This window comes from Amblyomma mixtum, chromosome 2 (genome assembly GCF_055824585.1).
Source record: "Amblyomma mixtum isolate Tamu chromosome 2, ASM5582458v1, whole genome shotgun sequence".
NCBI classification, from domain to species: domain Eukaryota; kingdom Metazoa; phylum Arthropoda; class Arachnida; order Ixodida; family Ixodidae; genus Amblyomma; species Amblyomma mixtum.
In genome coordinates this window covers 80,679,875-80,703,512 of record NC_143013.1, presented here as the reverse complement: position 1 = coordinate 80,703,512, position 23,638 = coordinate 80,679,875, and the positions used below count along the sequence as shown (strand labels likewise).

Genomic DNA, 23,638 nt, shown 5'->3' with positions numbered 1-23,638 from the left:
GACAGCCTGCAGCAAACAATAACCTTCGCGTTCTCCAAAAAGCCGACAACACTGTTCGCAGTCCTTAGACTAACAAGCGTAAAAGCAAAAGCAATGCGGCAGGAATGAACGTTAAGGCCTCAATTTCAAGAACAAAATAAAATCAACGAAACAGAAAAGAGTGATCGAAATGAGTGAATTAAAATCGGCGCACGGACTGCGCAGGCTTTCGGAGGCAAGAGCTTCAAAGCAGGCGTGCGCGCGAGCGGGGCGTCGCCACCGTCGTCTTCGGAGCCAGAAACAAGAGCAACAGCAGCGGCAGCGCAGACCCTCGGGACTCAAACGTCCATCACTGGAAAGCCGATGCGCGCAGCGAGGCGGCACCATTCGCACTCATAGGGAACCCAGAATTACCCGGGAGAGCTCTCGGGGGAAGAAGGGTGGCGAGAGTGTTCGAAGGACGAAGGGTGAGAGGAGGTGAGTTGAGGGAAACGAAGTCGAGGGTAGTGAACAAGGCAGAGAGGCAGAAAGCTGAGTAGAGGGTTAGGGAGTCAAAGGGAAATAAGGAAGTTTAGGGAAGGGAAGCGGTGTTTAAAGTTGGAGAGACGAGAGGAATCGAAAGGGGGGTGAGAAAATTGTTTGAGAATTAGGGAACAGAAAGGAAGGAGAACGTGAACGAGAGAACGCGATCAGAGTTTTAAAATTTGGGGAAACTGGGGAAATGAGCGAGGTTTGAAAGGAGGTTGGTAGAGGGGAAATAGGGCTTCTAAAATAAATACGCAGGCTCTGAGGAGGCGGAAAAGGTCTGGAAAAGTTGAGGGAAGCATGTGACATATAAAGGGAAGAGAGGCAGTCTGTAGAGTACTTGGCGCTTTCACGCGCGCATACGGGCAAAATAAAAGGCGGCGGTGTACAGCCGCTGCATTATTTCCATTTCCACTGCCTCACATTTCGGCGAACAACGAGAAAAGCCATCCCCTGCGCGCAGTGAGAGCTGTCAGTGCCTTTGCAGATTATTATTATTCCCATTTCCCTGGGCGAAATGTACTCTCTCATCTCTGCTCGTGGAAGTGAAAACAAAATAACACATCCTCGGGGAGATTAAGGCCGAGAAAATAACGAAAAGAGGAAAGGAAAAATAATAAGAGGAGGTCGGCAAAGCTTGGACTCTCAACCATCGCCGACACGCGCACTATTTACGGCGAAAAAATGGCAAAAGAAACGCACAAAGAGAAAATAGAATCGAGGCAAAGAACAACGATAAATTTATTTTATTATGTCAATAAGAGAAGTGCACAAAGAAAAAAAGACTACGAAAAAAAAGAGAGGAGGCCATCATTTCCACGAATTATGACAGATTCTGGGGCGTATATAGAAGCAGTAATCAGAATCCGCGCACAGACTTAGCATAATCTTCTCTGTCGATGTTCGCGAAGCTGCTAATTGAATTTCTCTCGCAAACTCATTAGGCGCAGTTGGTCCTCTTTTTTGTCCATGTTTTTTTTTGTTCTTTTTGGTGTAAGCTCGAGGTGACAGCGACAATGAGCGCGCGGATTTAGCTCGCAATGTCCGGAACGAGGCGCGGATATTACGGAAATTAATAGGATCGGAGTGAATTTTCGCCGCCTTTGCAGCGGAGCTGGGCTCATGCTTTACGAAAGGCTTCCTGCAGCCCGGAGAGGCCTCTGTTTAATTATGCTCACTTGAGGCGCTGCAGGAAGTTATGTTATTTTATTGATGAATTACTAGGCCTACCACCGTAACAAGAGATGGGTACTCCGGCGCCCGCTCGAATGTATTATTTATTGATTCACAAAATAATGTCTTTCAATGTATGAGAACAAGCGGTTATTCGTTTCCTTTTATAGAAATAATAAAGGCATTTGGAGTGACAATTCAATGCGCAACTGAAGAAAATAAGTTACTCTAATATACCACGAGTATATTACTGTTTGAGAATTTTAGTTGCCCTTTAGGTTATTATTGACTATAGCTGTACTTATATGTTATTATACTCTAAATAATGTCATAGTGGCTAACAGAACATGTTCTGGGCTGAAAACTGTTCAGATTCAAACACGTGTACCAAACTAACAACGTTTTCAGCGACCATGGCCATAGTAAACAGGCTCCTGTGTAATGATATCAAGGACCGCAAAATAAGGTCGGCTTTCTCAGAGAAGTGCCTGCCACAACGAATATTCAATCTTCGAAGACGTTGCAGCAAAATCACATCACGTCGCCCGGTTCCTCGTTCGTCCGGCTCACAAGCCCTGAATAACAATCTGTTTTCGCTGGTGAACATCGTCGCTCCCATGCAAGCTGGCTACATGGTCTAGGTCGGCCGCGAAAAGAGTCGCGTTCTTTTTTTTTTCTTGTCTGTCAACGACGTGACGAAACGACAATGTTTACACGCGCCATCGGCTTGCAGTCTCTTGGGTTCTCCGAAAAACACAAAAGTAATAAACATCAGAGGAGCTGCTCTTCGTTCGATGTCGTCTTTCTGGCCGGAACAGTTGTTCCATCTCCTCGCACGCATGCGCGCGCGCACACACACACCCACCCACACGTGCGCACGTACGTACACAAACAACACAACCCGCACTCACGCAGGCATGGACACACAAATTCTGAAATTCTGTTCTATAAGGGCAAGGGCCGGACTTTGTTTTTCGCAATTTTAATGACTTTCGACCTTTACTAGAAAGTAGAATTTTACATTGAAGTTTTCAAGCTATAGTGAAGGGCAAACTACTTTATTGCCTCACGCAGTGTGATGCTACATCTGGCGCCTAGGCGCCTATGTGACGCCTACACTAGTGCGGCACTTACCTGCATATATACGGTATTCGGTAGCTAAGCTATCTAGGCGTTAGTTGGTTAGCATGGAGTGGTGCGCATAACCGAAAAGCGCCAAGTTATTAGACACCTTTAGAATACCGAGTACCGTGCTACAGTTACCGTTACCAGAGCACCGGGAGCCCAAACAGCGTCAGTGCGCATGCGCAGGTCGCCTTGAGGGCGCCAGATGGCGCCAAGCATCTGGAAGCTGTGGCCTCGCCTGCCGCATTAGGACCAATCAGCGCGTGTGCACTGGCAGTAGGTGAGCTCAAAGGTAGCACAGTACACGGTATGCTAAAGGTGGCTAATTTCGAAGAAAGCGGGTAGGCATACGCCGGGATGTGTTTCGCCGTACTCTGCGCACTTTGTGTGAGTTTTCGTTCACAGTAAATTACGGATAGCAGTACTTCAGTTTCAGAACTATCGTATAATCTTTATTTATGCGCTTGTGTAAGACAGAGGATGCAGTGGTAGGTGGCTACAAAATATTCTGACGCGAACGTGCTCGTCATATGATTAGCTGACGGACAGAAAAGATTTGCCTGAAGAGCGTGCTTTGCCAATAAGCACGTAAGTGTGTGGCAAAGCAAACTTTACAAATAGATACGGGTGAGGTTGGCGCCGTCGTATTGAAGTGCAAATCGAGATTGGCTTGGTTGTTTAGCTTTGACTGCCATAATTAGCCAGTATTTCTGCGCCGGTAGGATACTGGAAATAATAGTTACAAACAAACGAACATGGGCGAGGTTGACAGAAGTGCCAATCGAGATTGCCTCCGTTCTTTGCTGCTTTGGCTGCCATCATGACTCAGTACTTGGGTGCCGGCAGATACTCAAAGAAGTGAAGCCTTGTGCGAAATAAGCTAATATCTGTTTTCTTTCTGATTTAAAGAACGCTAAGTTGTGGCTGCATCTCTTTTACGTGGTACATAAGGCGCGTGTTAATATTTCATACGCGGTGTCAGTAAAATGGCCAAAGCACAGTCGAGAGTAAGTTAAGAAGTTTGATTAATGACTCCTACGTTCTTATAAAGGGTCCACAAGGCACGCAGGGAGCGCTTCAGAATAAACCTGAGCATTTGGTGTTCTGAGAAGTGCTCCAAAACCTCAGTACATAGATTCTTTGCATTTTGCCTCTCTTCAAAATTAAGCAAACTTGGCCAGCTTCGAGCGTGCGGCAGTGGCCTCTGTACCTGGACGCTGCAAAACAGAACCGCTGCGCAGGCTTAGCTTTAAGGCAGCTGATAAGTCATCTGTCCATAGTACTTCATAAAGGCAAACGATATATCGCCATGAAGAGCACAACGCGATCTGAAAACCCCTCAACAGACCTTGTCGCATACCGTTTCAAAATGTGTTTGCGTCTGGCAAGCACGGATGAAGAGCAGGCGGTACACAGGAAGTGCGTGTTCTATCATTATTTTTGTGCTTACTATTGCCGGCAGTCAGAATGGACGGAAAGTAAAATCTTCTTCCATCCTTTCACGAAGAGGTAGAACCCGCCGAACACAGACAGTCGCCGGGCCCAGCGCGTCGGCTTAGCAGGAGGCAAGACGGGCAGACAGACGGCCGCTGTCCTGTATCAGGCAGGTCGTGTCATACTGGCTGCCAGGCCAGGCACAATGCCAACGCCGCGGCGAAGGCGAAAGGCTGCTGCTAGCCGGCCACCTCGTTGGCCTGCCTGACTGTCTGCCACCACGCTCCGGAGACCCGGAAAGGCCGATTCCCCGAAGGAGTGTGTTAATGCCTCCGCGGTTCGACCGGGCAGCTGCTGCTGTTGGCTTTGTCCCTCCCCTTCCGCCCTCTCCTCCCTCCCTCACCTCCCTGCCGTTCTGTCTTTCGCCCTACCAGTTGTCGTTTGCTCTCTTCTTTCTCGCACGCTCTGTCTCTCTCTCTATCTGTGCGCGTTTTGTTGCGCCCGCTACGGTCGGGTCGGCGAAGCGAGTAAGCACGTAGTCCGGGTGGAACAAGCCACGCAGGAAAGCAAACAGCGAGGGCGACTGGCGACAGTCCGTTGCGGGAGGAGAGAAAAAAGAAGGAAGAGGAAGAGGGAAGCGTGCGTGATTTCGGATGCATTGGCTTTCGATCCGACAGGTCCTTTTCCCCGCGTCCCAAAACCTCTTACCCTCTTCTCCTCCCGCCTTCACATTTCCCATGTTTCATTTTCTGTGGATTGAGAGCTTCTTCCGAACGAAAAACGGTAGAAAAAAAAAACTGTGCACGCACTCTTGAAACAAAAGCAGTTGACGACTAACCCTTCACAGGAGAGGCGGGCGCGTTCGTGCGCCAATAGAGCTGCAGTAGAAGTAATACGGAGCAAAAAAGCGAAGAAGTCCTTTTATTTTTTTGACTGCTTATTTATATGCCTAGAACAAGCGAAAGAGATGACAGGGACTTTATTATAATGGGTATAGTAAAACGGAGTTCGGGGTTTTAGGCCCCAGACATTCTCAAATGCTGTTTTGCAGCTTTTCGTCTGGTGTCCCTTTGCCTTGTCACAGGATGGAAATAAAGATTTGTGTATTATTATTATTATGCATCAACCAGGACGAGTCCTCATTTTTATTTTTGAGAGCCAAAGTAAGGAGATCTAAGAGACGCGACCAGATAAACTCTCAGAGCCACACCTAAGTGAGTTCGATTACTAGCCGGTTAGACGTGACCGGAGTAATGAAGAAAAAAGACACAATGAAATGAAGCCTCGTTCACGTTGGGAATCGTCTGTTTGCAGCAAGACCTATTGTTGTCCTCCAGCACGTCGTCTACAGTGCCTATCGTCGAAACCGTGAGATTCGCTACACGTGGGCTAAACTCGTCGCTAAGTAGCAGAGCGACCATCGGCGCATCGACTTAAGCAAGCAAGTGCTCAGCCTAAAACGTAATGTCTGTCGTACGCGCAGGAAACGACGCGAAGAAAAAACTAGAACCGGAATAAAATGGAAGAAAAGTCTCGGCGAGGCGCCAAGAGGAGTGGGACGCGGACGTGCCAACCTATTCAATGGCTAGCGTTGTTGAGAGTTCGCCTTCTTGGATCCCTGGAGAACAACTTTCCATTAGAAGGAAGCACGTACACGCGACACTGACCTGTTTGATTGCTGTTCTTTTCGCATTGAAGAAAAAAGTTGGAAAATTCTGTGGTAAAAACAATAAAAGTGAGAACATATGCCTATCGATTGTGCGCGCGTCATTTACACTATATATATATATATATATATATATATATATAGTGACTCCATAGGACTCCATAGGAAGCATAAGAGGGTTCTCACGCAGCTTCCACCCTCTCCGTTCGATGACGTTCTACGTCACTACCTGCGGTTACTCAGGACGTTCTACGTCCGCCGCTTATGAACGTGGGTGGCGCTGATGAATACTCTCAAGGTTAGGTTACTTGTAAACATAAATACCCCCGAAAGCAGAAGATTTGACAGCCGTCGCCGTAGCTCAGAGGTAGAGCACCGGACGCGTAATTCGGAGGTCGTGGGTTCGGATCCCACCGGCGGCAGTGGTTGTTTTTTCTTCTGCTTTTCTAATCAATTAGCTTTAAGCTATGACATGTTCAGTAATATTCTGAATTGATCAACACCACAAAATAAATAAATTAGTTTAAAAAAAAAAAAATCCCCTGTGCCCCTTGGTTTCTGTGGCTGTTGGCTTCTTTCATATATATATATATATATATATATATATATATATATATATATATATATATATATATATATATATATATATATATATATATATATATATATATATATATATATATATATATATATATATATATATATATATATATATATATATATATATATATATATATATATATATATATATATATATATATATATATATATATATATGACAGAAGCCAACAGCCACAGAAACCAAGGGGCACAGGGGATATATATATATATATATATAGAGAGAGAGCTGCAGTACAAGTAATAAGGATCAAAGAAGCGAAGTGAAGAAGTTGTTTGACTTTTTGACTGCTTATTTTATATATATATATATATATATATATATATATATAATAAGCGGAAGGCGGAGTGTAAATACTCCTGTTTTCCATACGGTCTGCTCTGTAACCTCCCTCTCTTCCTTTCCCCCAAAAAAGGAAACAAGAAAATTTACCTTGGCTGCCAGAATTCTAGGTCGGTAAGAGAATTTTTGCCCTATAGAGAAAAAAACAGTTGATGCCGAAGCACAATGATTAGATCGCGCCTCAGTTCAGTGCTCAGGATGGAGTAATGAGACAGTTAAATATGGAAGGCGTAATCCAACACAAAACTTTCCTTCCTTTGTACTCTATAAAGCCAATTAGTCGCTATCTCCACTGCTCAAGCGAGCTTTTCACTCGTCAGGAAAGCACAATGTTGCACGTATCCAAGCAGAAAGCCCATGAGAGATACCTCCCACGCCCTCTCCACATCGAAGCCAGCTTAAATATTTCCCCGCACAATGTTCGTGCTTTCAAGTATGTTTTATGTAGATTTTAAATTTCATTACACATTAATTTCTGCCTCGAATTTCTTGTATGTGTGTAACACGACTGATGTATTTATATTGTATGAAAACAAGGGCTCTGCAGTGTTTCCTGTCCAATCAATAATGAGTTGTTTATGATCTATCTTCATTAACCTCTCCGGAGAACGAGAAAAACATTTTCTCGTGTCTTTTGAAAACAGAGGAGCGACAGTAGTCCCCCTTTCATTAATCTTCATTTTTATGGCTTGGCTCGGCACCTCCGCAACGTTAGTTTGTTTCGCACCTATATATGTGTATAAAATATTTCAACCTAGAAGCCTTGCTGCAAACTATGGGAAGGTAAATTTAAAAAAAATTGGCTCAATAAAGTCGGCCCACAACAAGCCAAAAACTGAGCTAGCAGTAACATCATGGCTAATTTTCACATCTCTGAAACAGAAGGAATCCTTTCCAACTTGCCCCTTACTAAAAAAAATCTTCCTCAAGAGTTTGAATTTTGGGCTCGCATTTAACACAATTTAACGCAGAGTCCTGAACGCCTCGTTCAGGTCACCCGGGGATAGAGAAAGGGGCGTGCAAACGCTAATAGGTCACTTCGTCATCGTCACCAACCACCATAGAGTTTCTTACTATTACCTAGAGGGAAAGCTGGCGAGCCGTCTATGGGAGTTTGCATGGCGACCCCTCGTGACCACTTCAGCCACCATGGGCGCTCAAAGCATCATGGGGCGGGGAGCTGCCGACTGCAGAACTACAACTTTTGGCCAAAAAATAATAAAAAAATAAAGCTGTTCGATAACTACAAATGTCCTAACAATCAATATCTTGTCTAATGATTGCAACAAACGAGCAGAAAAGCATTTAAATGCAAAGTTTGCCCAAAATAAGAGATGGCTAGCTTTCCTATTGGCCAAGTAATGACCACTACAAAAACTAATATTTTGTAATTAACAGGTGCAGTTTTTAAAGTAAATATGTTTTCAGAAAAAAGATTGTTGCTTAGGTACATTAAGAGGTTTTTAAAGGCATTTCGAAAAAAGGAACCTTTTATTGGCGTCGTGTGCTGTTGCAGTTTCGCTACTATGGCTTTTGCACACTGCGTTCGCGCGAAAGTCGTCTGCGCACACACGAACAGCGTTTTCGGAATGAATCACCTCACTAATGCCACTCCGTGTTCCGCAACAAGTAGCTCACCGCCCCATGATGCTTTGAGCGTCCATGGCGGCTGAAGTGCAGCGCCGCGAGCTTTCCCTCTAGGTAATAGTAAGAAACTCCATACCAACCACGCATCAGCTACTGCAATAACCGAAGAGGCGAGCGGGACTGACCTTCAGTGTTGACGGTGGAGATGTATGTCCAGTTGTACATGAGCAGCGTGTCGACCATCATCTGCGATTGGTACTGGTCTGAGGGCACCACGCGCAGAAAGTACTTGAAGAATTGCTTGTTGCTGAGCTGCCGCGATGTGGCCGAGTAGCCGATCTGCGGGATGTTGAACAGCTGCAGCAGGTTCTGAACCTGGAACACGAACGGGGCGGAGGGGGACAAGAAACATTTCGAATCAGCACGTAGCCGGAAGTCGAAAGTAGCGTGAAATCGTCACAACTAGCAGCGAGAACCGATCGGCATTCATGTTCATTTTATTTACAGATACTGCCAATCCCATCCGGGATTATTGCAGGAAGAGAACACATAATACACGAGTTTCGCAGCACGAACAAGACGGGAACTAAGATAGTGAACAAGCACGACAGGATGAGCACTGCGCACTTAAGTTTTACAGGTACGTATACATTGAAATAGGCCAGGTTTGGCAACATGTTAGAGCTATTATAGGGATACAGCGAACTGAGTAACAGAACAATGAAGTATAAAAAGAACATTAATTACTACCCTGTTACAAATCCACTCCACCTTGGGAGATTCCTTTAAGCAGGTGAAGAACAGGAACAATAGGTTAGCATATATATATATATATATATATATATATATATATATATATATATATAGCGAAGTATAGACTTCGTTAAAGGAAACATATTTATTTGACTCGACGTTTCGATCGGAAGACCAATAGCGTATACTTCGCTATATACTCTTGTAAGCAGTCAATTACTTCATGCTTTCGCAACCTATATATATATATATAATACATTTAGAAAAAAAACGATCACAAACAAAACTTCTGAATTGAAAGAAAAGACAAACAACAAAACTGAGATTTTGTAATTATGTTTCTTCTGTTGTGATCAGGGAGTGACGCTGCCCATTAGCGGTCCCTCGATCGCCGCCATGCGCTGAAGAAAAAATATCCACAACTTTCTCAGAATCTTCGCAGTTCAAGAGCAGAAAGCCAGAAAGGGGCTCAAACCAGGGACCACTACATGTCCGGAGAAATTGGCGTGCCAGCTTATATTACTAAAACGGTTTGGAGTTGTATCAACTAAGTTATCCGAAATGAGCCGCAAACTGGCTCACCATTTGCTTTTGTCCTGGTTTGTTCACTTGATTTAGCATTCAGGCTAGCTTAGCCCGCAGTGATTCTACAAAGTTGGAGAGCTTGCAGATGATTCGTAGGGGAGGCCATCTCAGGATCATAGCTTAGTTGGTAAAACGACACTCTCGGACAGCCGGTGTTTCCGGGCTCGATCCCCAATCCAGGACGAATTTTTCAACATAGAAGATTCTGGGCAAGAGGCGGAGCTTTCCTCTGCATTGGTACGGAAGCTCCGGGGTTGATGCAACCAGTAATTATTTCCGCAAATTTAACGTATACTTCATCCTCTTAAAAAATCTCTCTAAATTAATTAGAGAAGCATCTTCTCCCTTCATCTGTAGCGTGCGGGATACTAGCCATGCGCTGTTCCTCACTGCTTAAAACCAACATTCCCTTCTTCCTTACACAAACACCGCACCTAGCGTGAGCTCATCTCGAGAGTTCATAGTCTGTCCGAAGCATCATTAGTATCTGAGTGCAGAGGTTTACTGTTCGATCACTGCACTGTCGAGCATTGCATTCCTTCTATCGCTTTGTTTTTACATTAGGTTCGGTTACAAACTGATAAAACAGCTTGTTCTCGTTGACATCACTTGTAAAGGTCTCGCGGTGCCGCGGTGCCGCGGTGGCTCAGCGGTTATGGTGCTCGGCTGCTATCCCGAAAGACGCTGATTCGATCCCGGCCGCGGCGGCTAGAATTTCTTCGGAGGAGAAATTCTAGAGGCCCGTGTGCTGTGCGATGTCAGTGCACGTTAAAGAACCCCAGGTGGTCGAAATTTCCGGAGCCCTCCACTACGGTGTCTCTCATAGCCTTAGTCGCTTTGGGACGTTAAACCCCATAAACCAACCAACCGAAAAATAATTTAAATAGAAGAAACCGGTCATGATCTTGTTTCTTTTCACGTCTTCGTCTTTCCCCATAGGATTAGAGTTAGTAACAAAGAATGGCAGAAAGAAAACTCGTTTTCTTTTTACTGGGACGAAAGAAGACGAGCACCTCATTGGGCAAGACGTAAACAGAACTTATTGCGTGTTATCTTTTCTCAGCCACCGCTGTGGCAATAGGCAACTGACCACAGGGTCGTGGGTACAACAATGGCCGCGGCGATGCCCGCATGTGGGCGGAGTCCAAGGGCACGAACTCTCGCGTTCTGAGATCTCTGTATACGTTAAAGAACTGTAAGTGACCTATATAAATTCTAGGGCTTCTAATACGGCGCGTCCTCCACCCACCTTTTCGTAATCTGAGCGTGAGGATTCGTTATTACTCGTTTTATGTGACGGCTCAGTGACGCTCATGGAGCAAATACGTCATTGATACTAGATTACCGGATTTGCCAAATGCTGCAGCACAGGAAGGAGTATACTTTAAACACGAGTGAATTTAAATGGAAGTAAAACGGGAGTAAGCTGTCCTCTTGAGCACTCCGTTTTAGGAGAAGGGTATACTGCCCAAGTTCCCTAATAGAATTGGATCACTAAACCATAAGTATTCCGTATTCTTAGTGAAGAAAATCTACCCCGTGATTTGGGCAGCACAATCTGCACCTTGAACGGAGTGTGCTAGAGGAGAGCTTACTCCCTGTTTACTTTTATGCGTAGCATATTGCAATCACTCAGTTCAGCCATTGGGCGCGACCGGGCAGCCACCAAACCACGTGACGTCACGTGGTTTGGTGACGTCACGTCACGTGGTGACATGACGTCACCAAACCACGTGAAAAAAAAATAAAAAAGAAAAAAAGAGAGAGAAAAAAGACGGTTGAGCATGGTGGCAGTTGCCACCGCCCCGTTTCAAAGGGGGCGCTCCTATCCATCCATCCATACGTCACGGAGGAAAAGCTGCTGAGAAAATCGAGTGCCGCCAAGCAATACCTCGCGCAAAAAGACCGCGCAATATGCAACGCATTCTTGGCTTAACCAAGCTAAGCCTGGACATCTTTTTTTTGTTTTGTTTAGAGTGTCCTGTAGGAAGACAGCTTTACTGGAGGTCGGTACTGATGTCTTAAGAAAAGGAGCGCTTGCTACACCAGGGCTCGCTGGTGACCCTCCGAGTCCAACTATATCCAACTACTCGAGGAGGAAGGCAGATGGCTCGGGAAATACAACAAGGTAATTTCAGCGTCACATATGTGTACAAAGTGCTCCGCATCTACCCGGACCTCATGAGAGCTAAGATAGTCACCTCTTTCAATGTTGCAGAGCAATAGTTCGTTGAAGGTAACGTTAGGCTATGCTTTGCGGCTGAAGCTGCTTAGGTTAGTGTTAGGTTATGGTTAACAGTCAGGTTCTGAACGACTATGAGCGCAAGCGGCCAGTTCGCTCAATGTTCGTCGTTGCCATCTTGCGGCGTTATTAATTAAGAAAGCACAAGCTGGACACTGATCTGAAGCGTCTGGGAAGACTTAAGCTGCTCTTAAATATCCCTTTAGGTGTTTACTCATCGATGACGAGCCTGTTCAATACATAACTGTTGTAGCGTCAACTTAAGCTGTGGTTTTCAATTGATCACCTCAGTGTGCCACCAAAAATGCGGTTTCTTAGTGATTAAGAGGCATGAAGTGAGTTCTAAAATTCCGAAGGCGACACAGGGCTTGGTTAACAGAAAGACAACATTCCTTAAATTGTGCACATCAAAACTTTTAAGTAGAGCTTTTAAATCAACAACCTTTGTATTCGTAAAAAGCTGCCACTATGGCAAAATCGCATCACTCCACTTCTCTGTGAATTCTCATACCCATGTGGCTGTTTCTGCAGTAAAATCAGTCCCCGATGCAACAGTTTTTACTGATTGAAGTGATTCGCCATTTTCTAACGGTCCATTTTCGTGTTCTTGCCCCGAGATAATCAAAACATTGTCTTCACAATCGAGCTGCCATTTCTACCAATACAGCCGGCGTGGTCTGCTTGCTGACGACTCAAAACTAAAATAATGCGCGAGAAATTAACGCCCAGATTAAAACGTTACCTGTCGTACGGCGATTATTGCCTAGCAGCTAGGCAGTTTTGCTTCACGAATCACAGGTGAATTGGATTAGCGAAAACGTTCGTGCTCGCCCTTTTGCTTCTTGCCGGAAAGTTAGCCACGGGACTAGATGTCGCTCCGTAATAATATTTTAGATTTGATGTAATGTTTCATTATAATTTCGTAATCTAAACTACATTCTTAAAACTCGCTCAACCGACTCATCACCTTTCTTTTAACGTAGTCTGATACCTCAATTTTGTCACTTTTAAAGCGATTTAGTAGCTGCATTTACACAATTTTGAAATCCCTCCGCAATATGCAGGCGCAGCATTGCTAAAAAAAAAATTCAAGAATTTGAAGTTCTGTGATTACCGGCAACGTCCTATTCCCTTAATTTAGCTCTGCATTTAAAGATGTCAGGACGTCAACCGCTCTTCCAAACTGAACAAAGCTGCACCCATACACTGCGTATGTTGACTAATGAATACGTTCTCTACTCTTTTCGAATAATAAAAAAAGGTAAATTTGACACGTGAACTTGAGAAGCCTGTCGGGCGTATTTCGTAAGACACCATGGCAGGTCATAATCGAGGATTCGTAGTCGGAGTGACGGGGTGATTTCGAGAGTAGGGACGGCGGGTTGCGTTGCGAAATTAAGGGCGTATTACGAAACTCAAGCTTGCAGCTACGCGGCCGGGGAGGGATGCAAAAATTTGAGAATATGAATTCGGGCTTCGATCTTGCGAGAAGCATTATGTAATGGTGTTTGGTACCCAAAAGAGAAAACGCTTTAGCTGTTCTGACTTAAGATTTCGCTGCTCATGCAGCGCAGAACAACATCAACGAGTGTGGGCACATTATTCCCGCAAATTTCTTAATTTCATCATCTGAGGTGACTGTCTACCACTCTCTACTACGTTTTCAGTGCCTTAGAGTCTTTTTCGACACCCTAAGGGGCCACTGGCTATCTGTTTTCTACGTTATATGTCCTACCCAAGTCCATTTACTTGTCTTGGTTTCAGCTAGGGTGTAATTAATTCTAGCTTGTTCGTTCGCCCGCACTGATCTCTGCCTGTCAATGCTACTCGAAACATTTTCCTTTCCATTCCTTGGCGGATGTCACTGAGTACTCGACAAGTGCAGGGTCCACAAAGAGTGCATTCGTAGTACAACCAGCGAAATTATCGAAGGCTTTTGGATATCACCCTGTGTCAGCATATCTTCCCTTGTTGAACCGAAAAAAAAAGTTTCATGTTCTTGAGGACGCGAGAGCGCAGTGATCACCGCACTTCTCTTGCTTTTTCTTTGCGCACTGTTTCATCTGCTGGGTAGATTCTTTTCCCTGTTTTCATGTGTATTTAATCAATACATCGATGAAAGCCAGCGCCTAGTGCGTGCTATTCTGTCTCTCCCTGTCCATAGCGCTGTTTGAGTTCATAGTCATTTTCAAGCGTACCGCAGCTTTGGACTAGGGGTTCGCATGTGGAACGTGCGGGGTTCGATCTCCAGTGCCGCCAGTTAACCACCGGAGTTACAATGGGTACACACTGCCTCTGGCCTTATGGCCGGCTTCTTTGGGGTGAAATTCTATTTATTTTGGGCGCAACCTCTTAGGGGAAAGAGATAGCACTCCCGGCTCACAACTCAGAGTTCCCCGGTTCGATTCCTCGCTCCAAAGCAGTTGTTTTCTTTTTTTCGGTAGGTTCGTAATAAAGGAGCATATCCACTCCTGCAGTGGGCGTACTCTTTGAAGGGGTGCGGTGATTCTGGAAAAAGGATTGGAATATTGGACAAGCGTATACTCTATCGAAAGGCTGGTTGGTTTGGTTGGTTTATGGGGTTTAACGTCCCAAAGCGACTGAGGCTATGAGAGACGCCGTAGTGGAGGGCTCCAGAAATTTTGACCACCTCGGGTTCTATTAACGTGCACTGACATCGCCCAGTACACGGGCCTCTAGGATTTCTCCTCCAAAGAAATTCCACCACCGCGGCCGGGATCGAACCCGCGTCTTTCGGGTCAGCAGCCGAGCGCCGTCACCACTGAGCCACCGCGGCGGCTCTATCGAAAGGCGTTGCCCGCACTCCTATAAGTTCTTAAAGTGTAAATGCGTTTTCGGAATTCTAAAAACTGATGTTGATATTACTTACGGTGGGCTTCACTGCTCTCACTAAATAAGAAGACTGACAGTAATAGTTAATAATTCAACGACTCAATATTAGTTAACCAGCCTACTAGTAGCACGTTCTAGCTGTATTCTGAGGCGCTACATCGCTGAAAATGCTATGCGCACGACAGCTTACTCCCATTACACTCCTTTCTGTTAGAGTGTGAGGCGCATCAGGGTAAACATTAAAGGTTTGGTTTGGTTTGGTTTGGTCTATTGGGCTTTAACGTCCCAAAGCAACTCAGGCTATGAGGGACGCCGTAGTGAAGGGCTCCGGAAATTTCGACCACCTGGGGTTCTTTAACGTGCACTGACATCGCACAGTACACGGGCGTCTAGAATTTCACCTCCATCGAAGTTCGAAAGCCGCGGCCGGGATCGAACCCGCGTCTTTCGGGTCAGCAGCCGAGCGCCGTCACCACTGAGCCACCGCGGCGGCTCTATCGAAAGGCGTTGCCCGCGCTCCTATAGTTCTTAAAGTGTAAATGCGTTTTCGGAATTCTAAAAACTGATGTGGATATTAGTTACGGTGGGCTTCACTGCTCTAACTAAATAAGAAGACTGACAGTAATAGTTAATAATTCAACGACTCAATATTAGTTAACCAGCCTACTAGTAGCACGCTCTAGCTGTATTCTGAGGCGCTACATCGCTGAAAATGCTATGCGCACGACAGCTTACTCCCATTACACTCCTTTCTGTTAGAGTGTGAGGCGCATCAGGGTAAACATTAAAGGTTTGGTTTGGTTTGGTCTATTGGGCTTTAACGTCCCAAAGCAACTCAGGCTATGAGGGACGCCGTAGTGAAGGGCTCCGGAAATTTCGACCACCTGGGGTTCCTTAACGTGAACTGACATCGCACAGTACACGGGCGTCTAGAATTTCACTTCCATCGAAGTTCAAAAGCCGCGGCCGGGATCGAACCCGCGTCTTTCGGGTCAGCAGCGGAGCGCCGTAACCACTGAGCCACCGCGGCGGGTTAAACATTAATGAAAGGTGTCCACTTGTCGAGGGCATGGCTAAGGGACTCGCCCTACCTGTATGGTGACGGCCGACGAGCCGGGACCGATGACGCCCACCAGGTTCTTGACGCGGCGCGCGGGCCCCCTGGGGCAGACGGCGGGCAGCTCGGTGACGTTGGCGCCGCCTCCGCCGCTGGTCTCCTGGGCGCTGATGGCGTCCCGGATGAACTCGATGCTCTGCTCGAGTGCCGTCGGCGAATACCAGCACGAGTCGCGGATCTCGATGCCCAGCGTCACGTTGGGCAGCAGCGTGTCGCTGCGGTTGATGTCGTCGATGGTCTGCAGTGAGGCCTCCACGCGCTGGATGCCGTAGTGCTCGCGGACCTGCATCACCACCACAAAAAAAAAAAAGAGGGCACACTTCAGCTCCACCTTAAGGGTATGAAGCGAGAGTGTAAAGGGTTCAATCCCATATATACAGAAGCTCATTCTTAATTTCACATTCATGGGCACATGGAAGTCTTCATACCCCTCCCGGCGCTGTGGTGCAGCGGTTAAGCGATGCGCCACTGCCCTGCGATGGCAGATGCTGCCGCCGGTGGGGCTTGTGTAACCCAGGTTGCTCTTCCCGAGAGGTCAATCATTAATTTAACTGCCACTTTTCACGGTGGGCAGTTCGCTCCCAATCCGATGGGTACGTTATGATGACGCCGCGATATCACGTGATATAGGTGGCCCAGATCTGCCTCCTATACTCCGTTTCATACGTAGCTGTCAACGCTGCCAAAGGTACGAAAGTAGTCCGCTGCAAAAAAAAAACAAGCGAATTGTATCCGTCCGCCTCGCGTCGTGGCTGAGTGGTACGAAGCGCGCGCCTGTCTGTTCATTTTATAAGGGGACAAGGTTCGACTCCCGGCTTGACTATTTATTTATTTATTTATTATTTTCTTAAAAGTTTTATTAGGTAGAAACTCGGAACTGTGAAACTCTAATACCTACTTTGAAAAACGGAGCGCTGTTTACTTGTTTCGAAGGGAAAAGTCAATGTGACTTGAGTCGGATGGCGTTGAGTGCAAAGCTGTCATATTTAACACTGCGAAAGCTAGATATTGTCACCTTGCTAGGTCGTTTTTGCGCTGATCTTATTCCAGTAGAGAGACCTTCTTTCTTGAACGTCGCAACTGTCCGAGGGCTTACCCCGGTCATCTCGCCTACAGTTTCGAGAACTTCACGCACAGTCTTCTCTGGGAAGCGCTTCCTTACGCTAGAGTAAACGCTGACAATCACCTGCTTGCAGTCTGTCGAAATTTTCAGAGACTTCAGCTTGGAGAATAGGCGAGCAGGAGATGTTTTTGAAGCCGCAGTGGGCGAAGAAAACAAGCGAGTAGGAGATAGCGGTGCCATTTTCGCAGACTCATAAAACGAAAGACGAAAGCAGACGACATCATCGGACGGCCTAGCTGCGAAAACCTGATACAGGAAGAGCCGGAAAAAAACCAGAAAACTAAGGCACTCTGTTCTGTAGAACATGAAAGAAAAAGCAATCTTTTTGCAAAATAAAACATTTTTATTATTATACTACAATAGCGACCAACATTTACTTTAATTTTAAGTTCATTACTCTTTTCACTTTCGACGCACTACATTACGATGCGGACGAGGAGCGCGAACAGGCGCCGCAGCCTTCGCTGCGTTGACTGCTATGCATGAAATGGAGTATAGTTGCTTCTCTGGGGATTTTTCGTGGATTTATCGCTCATGGTGAAAGACAACGCCGACGCCGGATTTTCTGCGACACGAGATCCTTAACGCTATCACGTAAAAAAACAACAACAACAAAAAACACGCATCTGAGCCACACAATACCATTCTGTGACTTTCTTAGATGGACAGGCTAACGTTAAATGACGGAGCAACCGCCAAAAGCTACCGATGGCGCCGTGCAGCTGAGAGGATATGAATCAGTAATGAGAGTGTAAACAGGTGCGCCTGTATCTCCATAAAAAGTGTTAGGATGAACCTAGGGGCGTGGCTTCGTACTCGTGCTATTCGTTTTTGAGGGTCTCCTACTGTGGCAATTTTTTTTTATCACGTTTGGTTTCTATTAATTAGCTTCGCGGCGTTAATTGTCAAGCGTGACCAGAGAAGGGTTTTTCAAGTCGATAGGAGACGCAGGTAGCACATCGTGCAGGAGTTTTTCTCGTTGTTGGTTCATGTTTTGGTGGTTGCACGGGGCCACCGGCACAATTTGGTCATGGTCTGTCCTTTCAGGCTAGGTTGTCTATGACTTCACGCAGCCTTTTTTATTAAGGCAAAATTCCTCATACTGTCGGTAGCAGACGCGTCGGCAGCAGTGTCGACAGACGCGTCGGCAGATTTGTACGCCTTTCGGCGTCACTGCTTAAAAAGAAACTGCGCCGAGGGTGGGAATCAAACCAGGCCCATGGCATTTGAATGCGAGGCGCTACCACTCCGTCACGAAGGCTCAAGGTTCGAGCATGAATAAAGGCGCATCTAGTGAATGCATGGGTTTCATAAATAAAATAAAAGGAATAAAGTCAAGGAAAGGAAAAATAAAAAATAAAAATGAGAAAATAAACAAAAATAAAGACAAAGTAAAATTAAGATATGAAAATAAAAATAAAAACAATAAAAATAAGAAAAGGAGCAAAATAAACAAAATACGAAAAATAAAAAAAGTAAATAAAAACAAACAGTGCGCCAGGAAACGCTTTCGCCTTGCAGCACTTTAGAGAGCCATAGTGGCCCCTGAATTTTTTTTTGTCTCCCTACACATTTTGCTCCTCTAAGCTTCCTAATCTACATTCTACATGACTTTTATATAGTGCAGACTTCCTACGCATTTCCTGTTTAAAAAATGGTTGGTGGTTTAGCATTGCTAAGCACGAAATATTGCGCGAAAGCACAGGTGTTTGCAAGCGGACACCACAACCAAGTAACTGAGTCAGTTATGATCATCTTAAACTTTTTCATCTTCAATGGCAATTTACCCAGCATACACCGGTGGTCTATGCTCCAGCGCCGCGTTTCTACAGCAGTGTTGCCAACGCGTATTGCTCTAGTGCCTTGTTTCTGCGACAACGTTGCCCACTCCAACGCATGCAGTGGACATCTCTGTCTCTACCGCCACATAATTTAAAGTGCGAATATAAATTTCACAAGAGTATTAGTTGATGAAGCAGACGATATGCAATGCGCAACGAGAGAGGGCGTTGCAGTCTAGGACGAGGCGAGTTCGGCAGCGGCGATAGCGTAGTGCGCTTGCGCATTGGACAGCGAAACTGATCTGTCCGTACCACCGCGGGTTCACATCCCAGTCGCGGATATTCATTTGATCTTTTTATTTACATATTTCACTTCGCACAAACCGGCATACATCGCAAACCACTTGGCATAAATCCATAAACATCGCAAGATCTTGCTCGGCTTTACCCGTCGGATAGAGCTTTAACACTAATAGGTTTTGATTTTATGAGGTTTAACGCGCCGAAGCGACTCAAGCTATGATGGACGTCGTAGCGAAAGGCTCCGGATAATTTCGACTTCTTGGGGTTCTTAACCGTGCACTTACATCGCACACCACACACGTGTCTAGCATCTCGCCTCCATCGACGCGGGTTCGATCCCGGCCGCGACGGTTGAATTCCTTTGGAGGAGAAATTCTAGAGGCCCGTGTACTGTACGATGTCAGTGCACGTAAGACAAACCGAGGTGGTCAAAATTTCCGGAGCTCTCCACTACGGCGTCTCTCATAGCCTTAGTCGCTTTGGGACGTTAAACCCCATAAACCAAGCCAAACCAAACCATCGAAATGAGACCGCCACTGCTGGGATCCAACCCTCGTCTTTCAGGTCAGTAGCTGAGTGCCATAACCCCTGAGCGACCGCGGCGGCTTGCTTTTAGCCTAATAATATAACTAATAATGAAAATCATGAAATTAGATGTTATTCTCGATGACATTTAAAAAAAGTCTATAAAATCTAACACTCTGTAAGAGTTCACAAAGGAGATAATGCAGAACATAAAGTGATCATGTATGAAACAGATTTAAAACAACACACTATTAAAGATGAAATATGTTGTGTTGTTGGTTAAAGCGGTAACCATGCAATGAGCTCCCATCATTCAAGGATCACCGAGAGAAGCTGAAAGATTAAGAATGGCTCAATAATTATGGCGAAAGAATATGTGACACAATTGAAAATAAAATGAGAGATGACCCAACAATATGCGTGTTCTCAGCAGTTTAAATCATTTGTTTGTTATATAGTATTCGTTAACTGTGGCGTAAGGTCTGCATTTTTTTAACCCTATCCGCTGGATGGGACCCGCTGTTACTTCAACATACGCAGGGAAACTAATGACGTGCACTTGAGTTGCAGGAGAGAGGAAAGATATAACACCAAGACGCCAAGCTACAGGTAGCAGAAAAAGAATTGAGCCAAATAATCTTACGTTGCATGACTGCAAGGTATGTCACTATCTATCTAAGCGCTCGTCTGAACTTTTAATCCAGTGACAGGCATTGCGAAAAGGCAGGTGCAGTCGACAGCACAATAAAAAGATCTTTTGCGAAGAAACTACATTTCAGCAGTCTAAAGCGCACTTGTCGTCGCAGCTTTATATTATTCATTCTGAGCCGCACATACAACAGTGCAAACGCGAAGCTCCCCAGAAAACTTTTCCGCTAAGTGAGTCGCTACATTAAGCGATTATTGAGCTACCCTCTTTTCCAGTTTGACGATCTGAAAAAGTTTGATTAAACTACAAGCGCTACTGAGTTAAATGCGAAACTACATCATCTCCAGAGCAAATTGCTCGCACCTGCTGAGCTGCCTGGTTTTAGAGCCAGCACTGTAAAGCAGGAGAGAGGATTTTGATGAAGTGCAAAGCTCTCGGTCGTCACCTGCTGGCGTCTTTTGCAGTTCACTGTGCGCAGCCTGTAAGCTCATTGAGGCATTAATCATGCGTCAGTTTCACTAGCTCGCTACTAGGCTTAGCGCCCCGACAAAAACCGTACTCTGGGAACTATGGGCGGAGGGTTCTTTTTCTTGCCGTATCTTTTTTCTTTATTTACTTTCTGCTAATTCTGTGCGTGGAGTGAATAAAGACTGGTGTTTTATATTCTAGACAAGGAAGAAATGATATATTATTCGCAACCCTGAGCTTTTCGCCAGACTACGCACAAAAGAGAGCATTGATTGAGTTCGAGCACAAGCTGTACCGTAGTAGATTTAGTTTAGTAGGACGCTTTTGTGAAACGCTGTGCACCTGTTAGGCGTCAAAAATAGTTTAAAAGTTTTTGTTTTTATGGCAGAAAGGCCCCACAAAGAATGCGCTTCCACGGCAGATTCAGCGCCTATTTTATTAAAACACTACTAAAACGGGCAAGAAATCTATTATTGTTCATCGTTTCTTTTTCTCAGTAAACTTTAGAAAGCTTATAATGTCACTTTCTTTATATGTGACATGTATGCCCACCAATTATTAACGTTGATAAAAATATGTGACGCACGCCAGAAAATGCTGTGGTTAGATGACGGAACTAAAATGAACGATTAGGAATGTTTTTCTTTTATTTTGCTTTTGGCGCCTGTGCTTTGCCAAGGGTTATGCTGCTAGCACTATGAAATCCTACACAATTAACAGTGGTCAAGCGAATTCCACCGATTTTGCCGCTGATTAAAAAAATGTGCTGGCGACACTGCGTCACACGTGCAGTCACCGCTTTTGTTTTGCGTGTCACACCAAGAGCGACAAAGGATGAAAAAAAAAAAAAGATCGTTATTTTATTACCCCGTCTTTCTTTTCTTCATAACTTCCGCCTCCTGCACGCTCTCTTTGGTTACCGCGCCTAGACAAAGAATACATGAAAATACGCAAGACGCAAATTTTTCGCGAAATAATGACGACGCATTCAGAACTTTTACTGGATTTCTTCTCTTGTCACACCCGTCTGCACATAAAAATACAGCATGCAGAGTACACAACTGCGACTTGGGATGAATTGAAAGAGAGTCATGCATGCAAAGCATGTCTGGAAAACCGGCATCCATGTGCTCGTCAAATGCGATAATGAATTAGACAAAACCAGAACGGCTACTAGTTAACTACAGACCGATTGCACGTACAAAAGGCTTTTCAGGTTCCGAGCCTTTCAAGTTTCCGCAGGATGTAAATACTTTTAAACGCAGAGAATTTCAAATCTCAAGCCAACGAAACAATTCAGACGGCTGATTATGTAAGAACAGAGGCCTTACGCTCACGTGTAGGAGTAACGACACTGGTACATATTTTGAGATTCTATTCCCGTCTTAACCAGAACGCGCGCAACAAGACGGAAAGTTGCGTTGGGATCCATGTCGGTTCAAAGGCAACACAAGAAACACAAGACATACTACTGACCCAAAAGTCGCGGGTTCGATCCCGACCGCGGCGGCTAGAATTTCTTTGGAGGAGAAATTCTAGAGGCTCGCGTGCTGTGCGATGTCAGTGCAGGTTAAAGAACCCCAGGTGGTCAAAATTTCCGGAGCCCTTCACTACGGCGTCTCCATAGCCTGAGTCGCTTTGGAACGTTAAACCCCATAAACCAACCAAGACATATTAAAGGCAAAAGACAAAAAAGTAGTTTATTATTTAGTCAAATAGTTGATTTAAAACCACAAAATAAATGCCTTTACTTAAATTCTACCGCCCAGAACATTACACCAGGCCTTCAGTCGCGCTCTTGTTAACCCCAAGGTCGGGCTCATCTAAAACATTTCCTTTTCTCCTGCTCCGTGGGCACTCGGATATCGACTATCCCAATCCATCTGCTACGGTACGTGGCTGACTTGACTCGCCTCCCACCAGCTGACCTTGGCGACCCATTGACGTGCTGAAATAAAGTTTTACCCCATCTCTCTTCACCATCTTCTTGTCGCACAACACACCAGAAACAGGAGGGGCGATGGTGGAGGGGGAAGTGCGTACCTCTCCGCAGGTGCGCGTCTGCGCGTTCTTGGCGTCCGGTGACTGGTGCACGGGGAAAAGGGCGCCGATGATGAAGTCCCCCGGGATGCTGCCGATGTGTCGCTGCGCGCTGAGCGGCACGGCGGCCACCACGGTGCCGCCCCGGTGCCGCTCGGCAGCCATCTGGAGCAGCAGCAGACACACCTGCAGCAGCAGCCTCCTGCGGGGAGGGAGGAGGAGGAATATGCTCACACCGTAACCAACCTCACAAAGGGTTAAAAAGACCTGGTTTATTCCCTCGCAGCCCATTTGGGAAATATGCCTTCATGAGCCGCGTTTACATGAATGCGATGCGCTGCTGTCGCGTTCATGTAAACGGTGATAACGCGCTAGGAAAGCGCGTCGCATCAATGCATGTCAAGTCGACTTTAGCGGTGAATGGAAATAGGTTCGAAGGTGTCGCTCCTCCTCCCTGTCGTGGCTATACTATACCTCCCGGCCCTAAGCAAGATAACAAAGCAGACTTCGCTCAAGATGAGGATGACTGGACCCCTCCGCCGCGTGGAACTGGCGAAGGGTCACTGTCCCGCCAGACGTGATGTGGTACGCGTAAACACTAGCGCATCGGCTCCGAGAGATACGCTAGGAAATGCGATGCGCTAATGTCGCATTCATGTATTTTATTATTCAACTCATTCTGTCAATTTATTTTGTGCTTAGTTTACACAATTGTATAATTTGACTACTTATAGTGCTGGCTTCAATCC

The 23,638-nt window shown here is 45.7% G+C and overlaps 1 protein-coding gene across 4 annotated transcripts in view; it reads right to left on the bottom strand.

Annotated features, from left to right (window-relative positions):
• Window positions 1-23,638, bottom strand: part of LOC149359864 (metabotropic glutamate receptor 5-like) — a 469,646-nt gene that overhangs the window by 156,478 nt on the left and 289,530 nt on the right. For all 4 annotated transcript variants that reach the window (XM_089571977.1, XM_089571976.1, XM_089571974.1 and 1 more), the window contains 3 exons: window positions 22,893-23,091; window positions 15,975-16,283; window positions 8,636-8,825 (listed from right to left, as the gene is read on the bottom strand). In XM_089571977.1, the coding sequence (XP_089428103.1) occupies window positions 8,636-8,825; window positions 15,975-16,283; window positions 22,893-23,091 (698 nt within the window). The remainder of the gene's footprint in view (window positions 1-8,635; window positions 8,826-15,974; window positions 16,284-22,892; window positions 23,092-23,638) is intronic.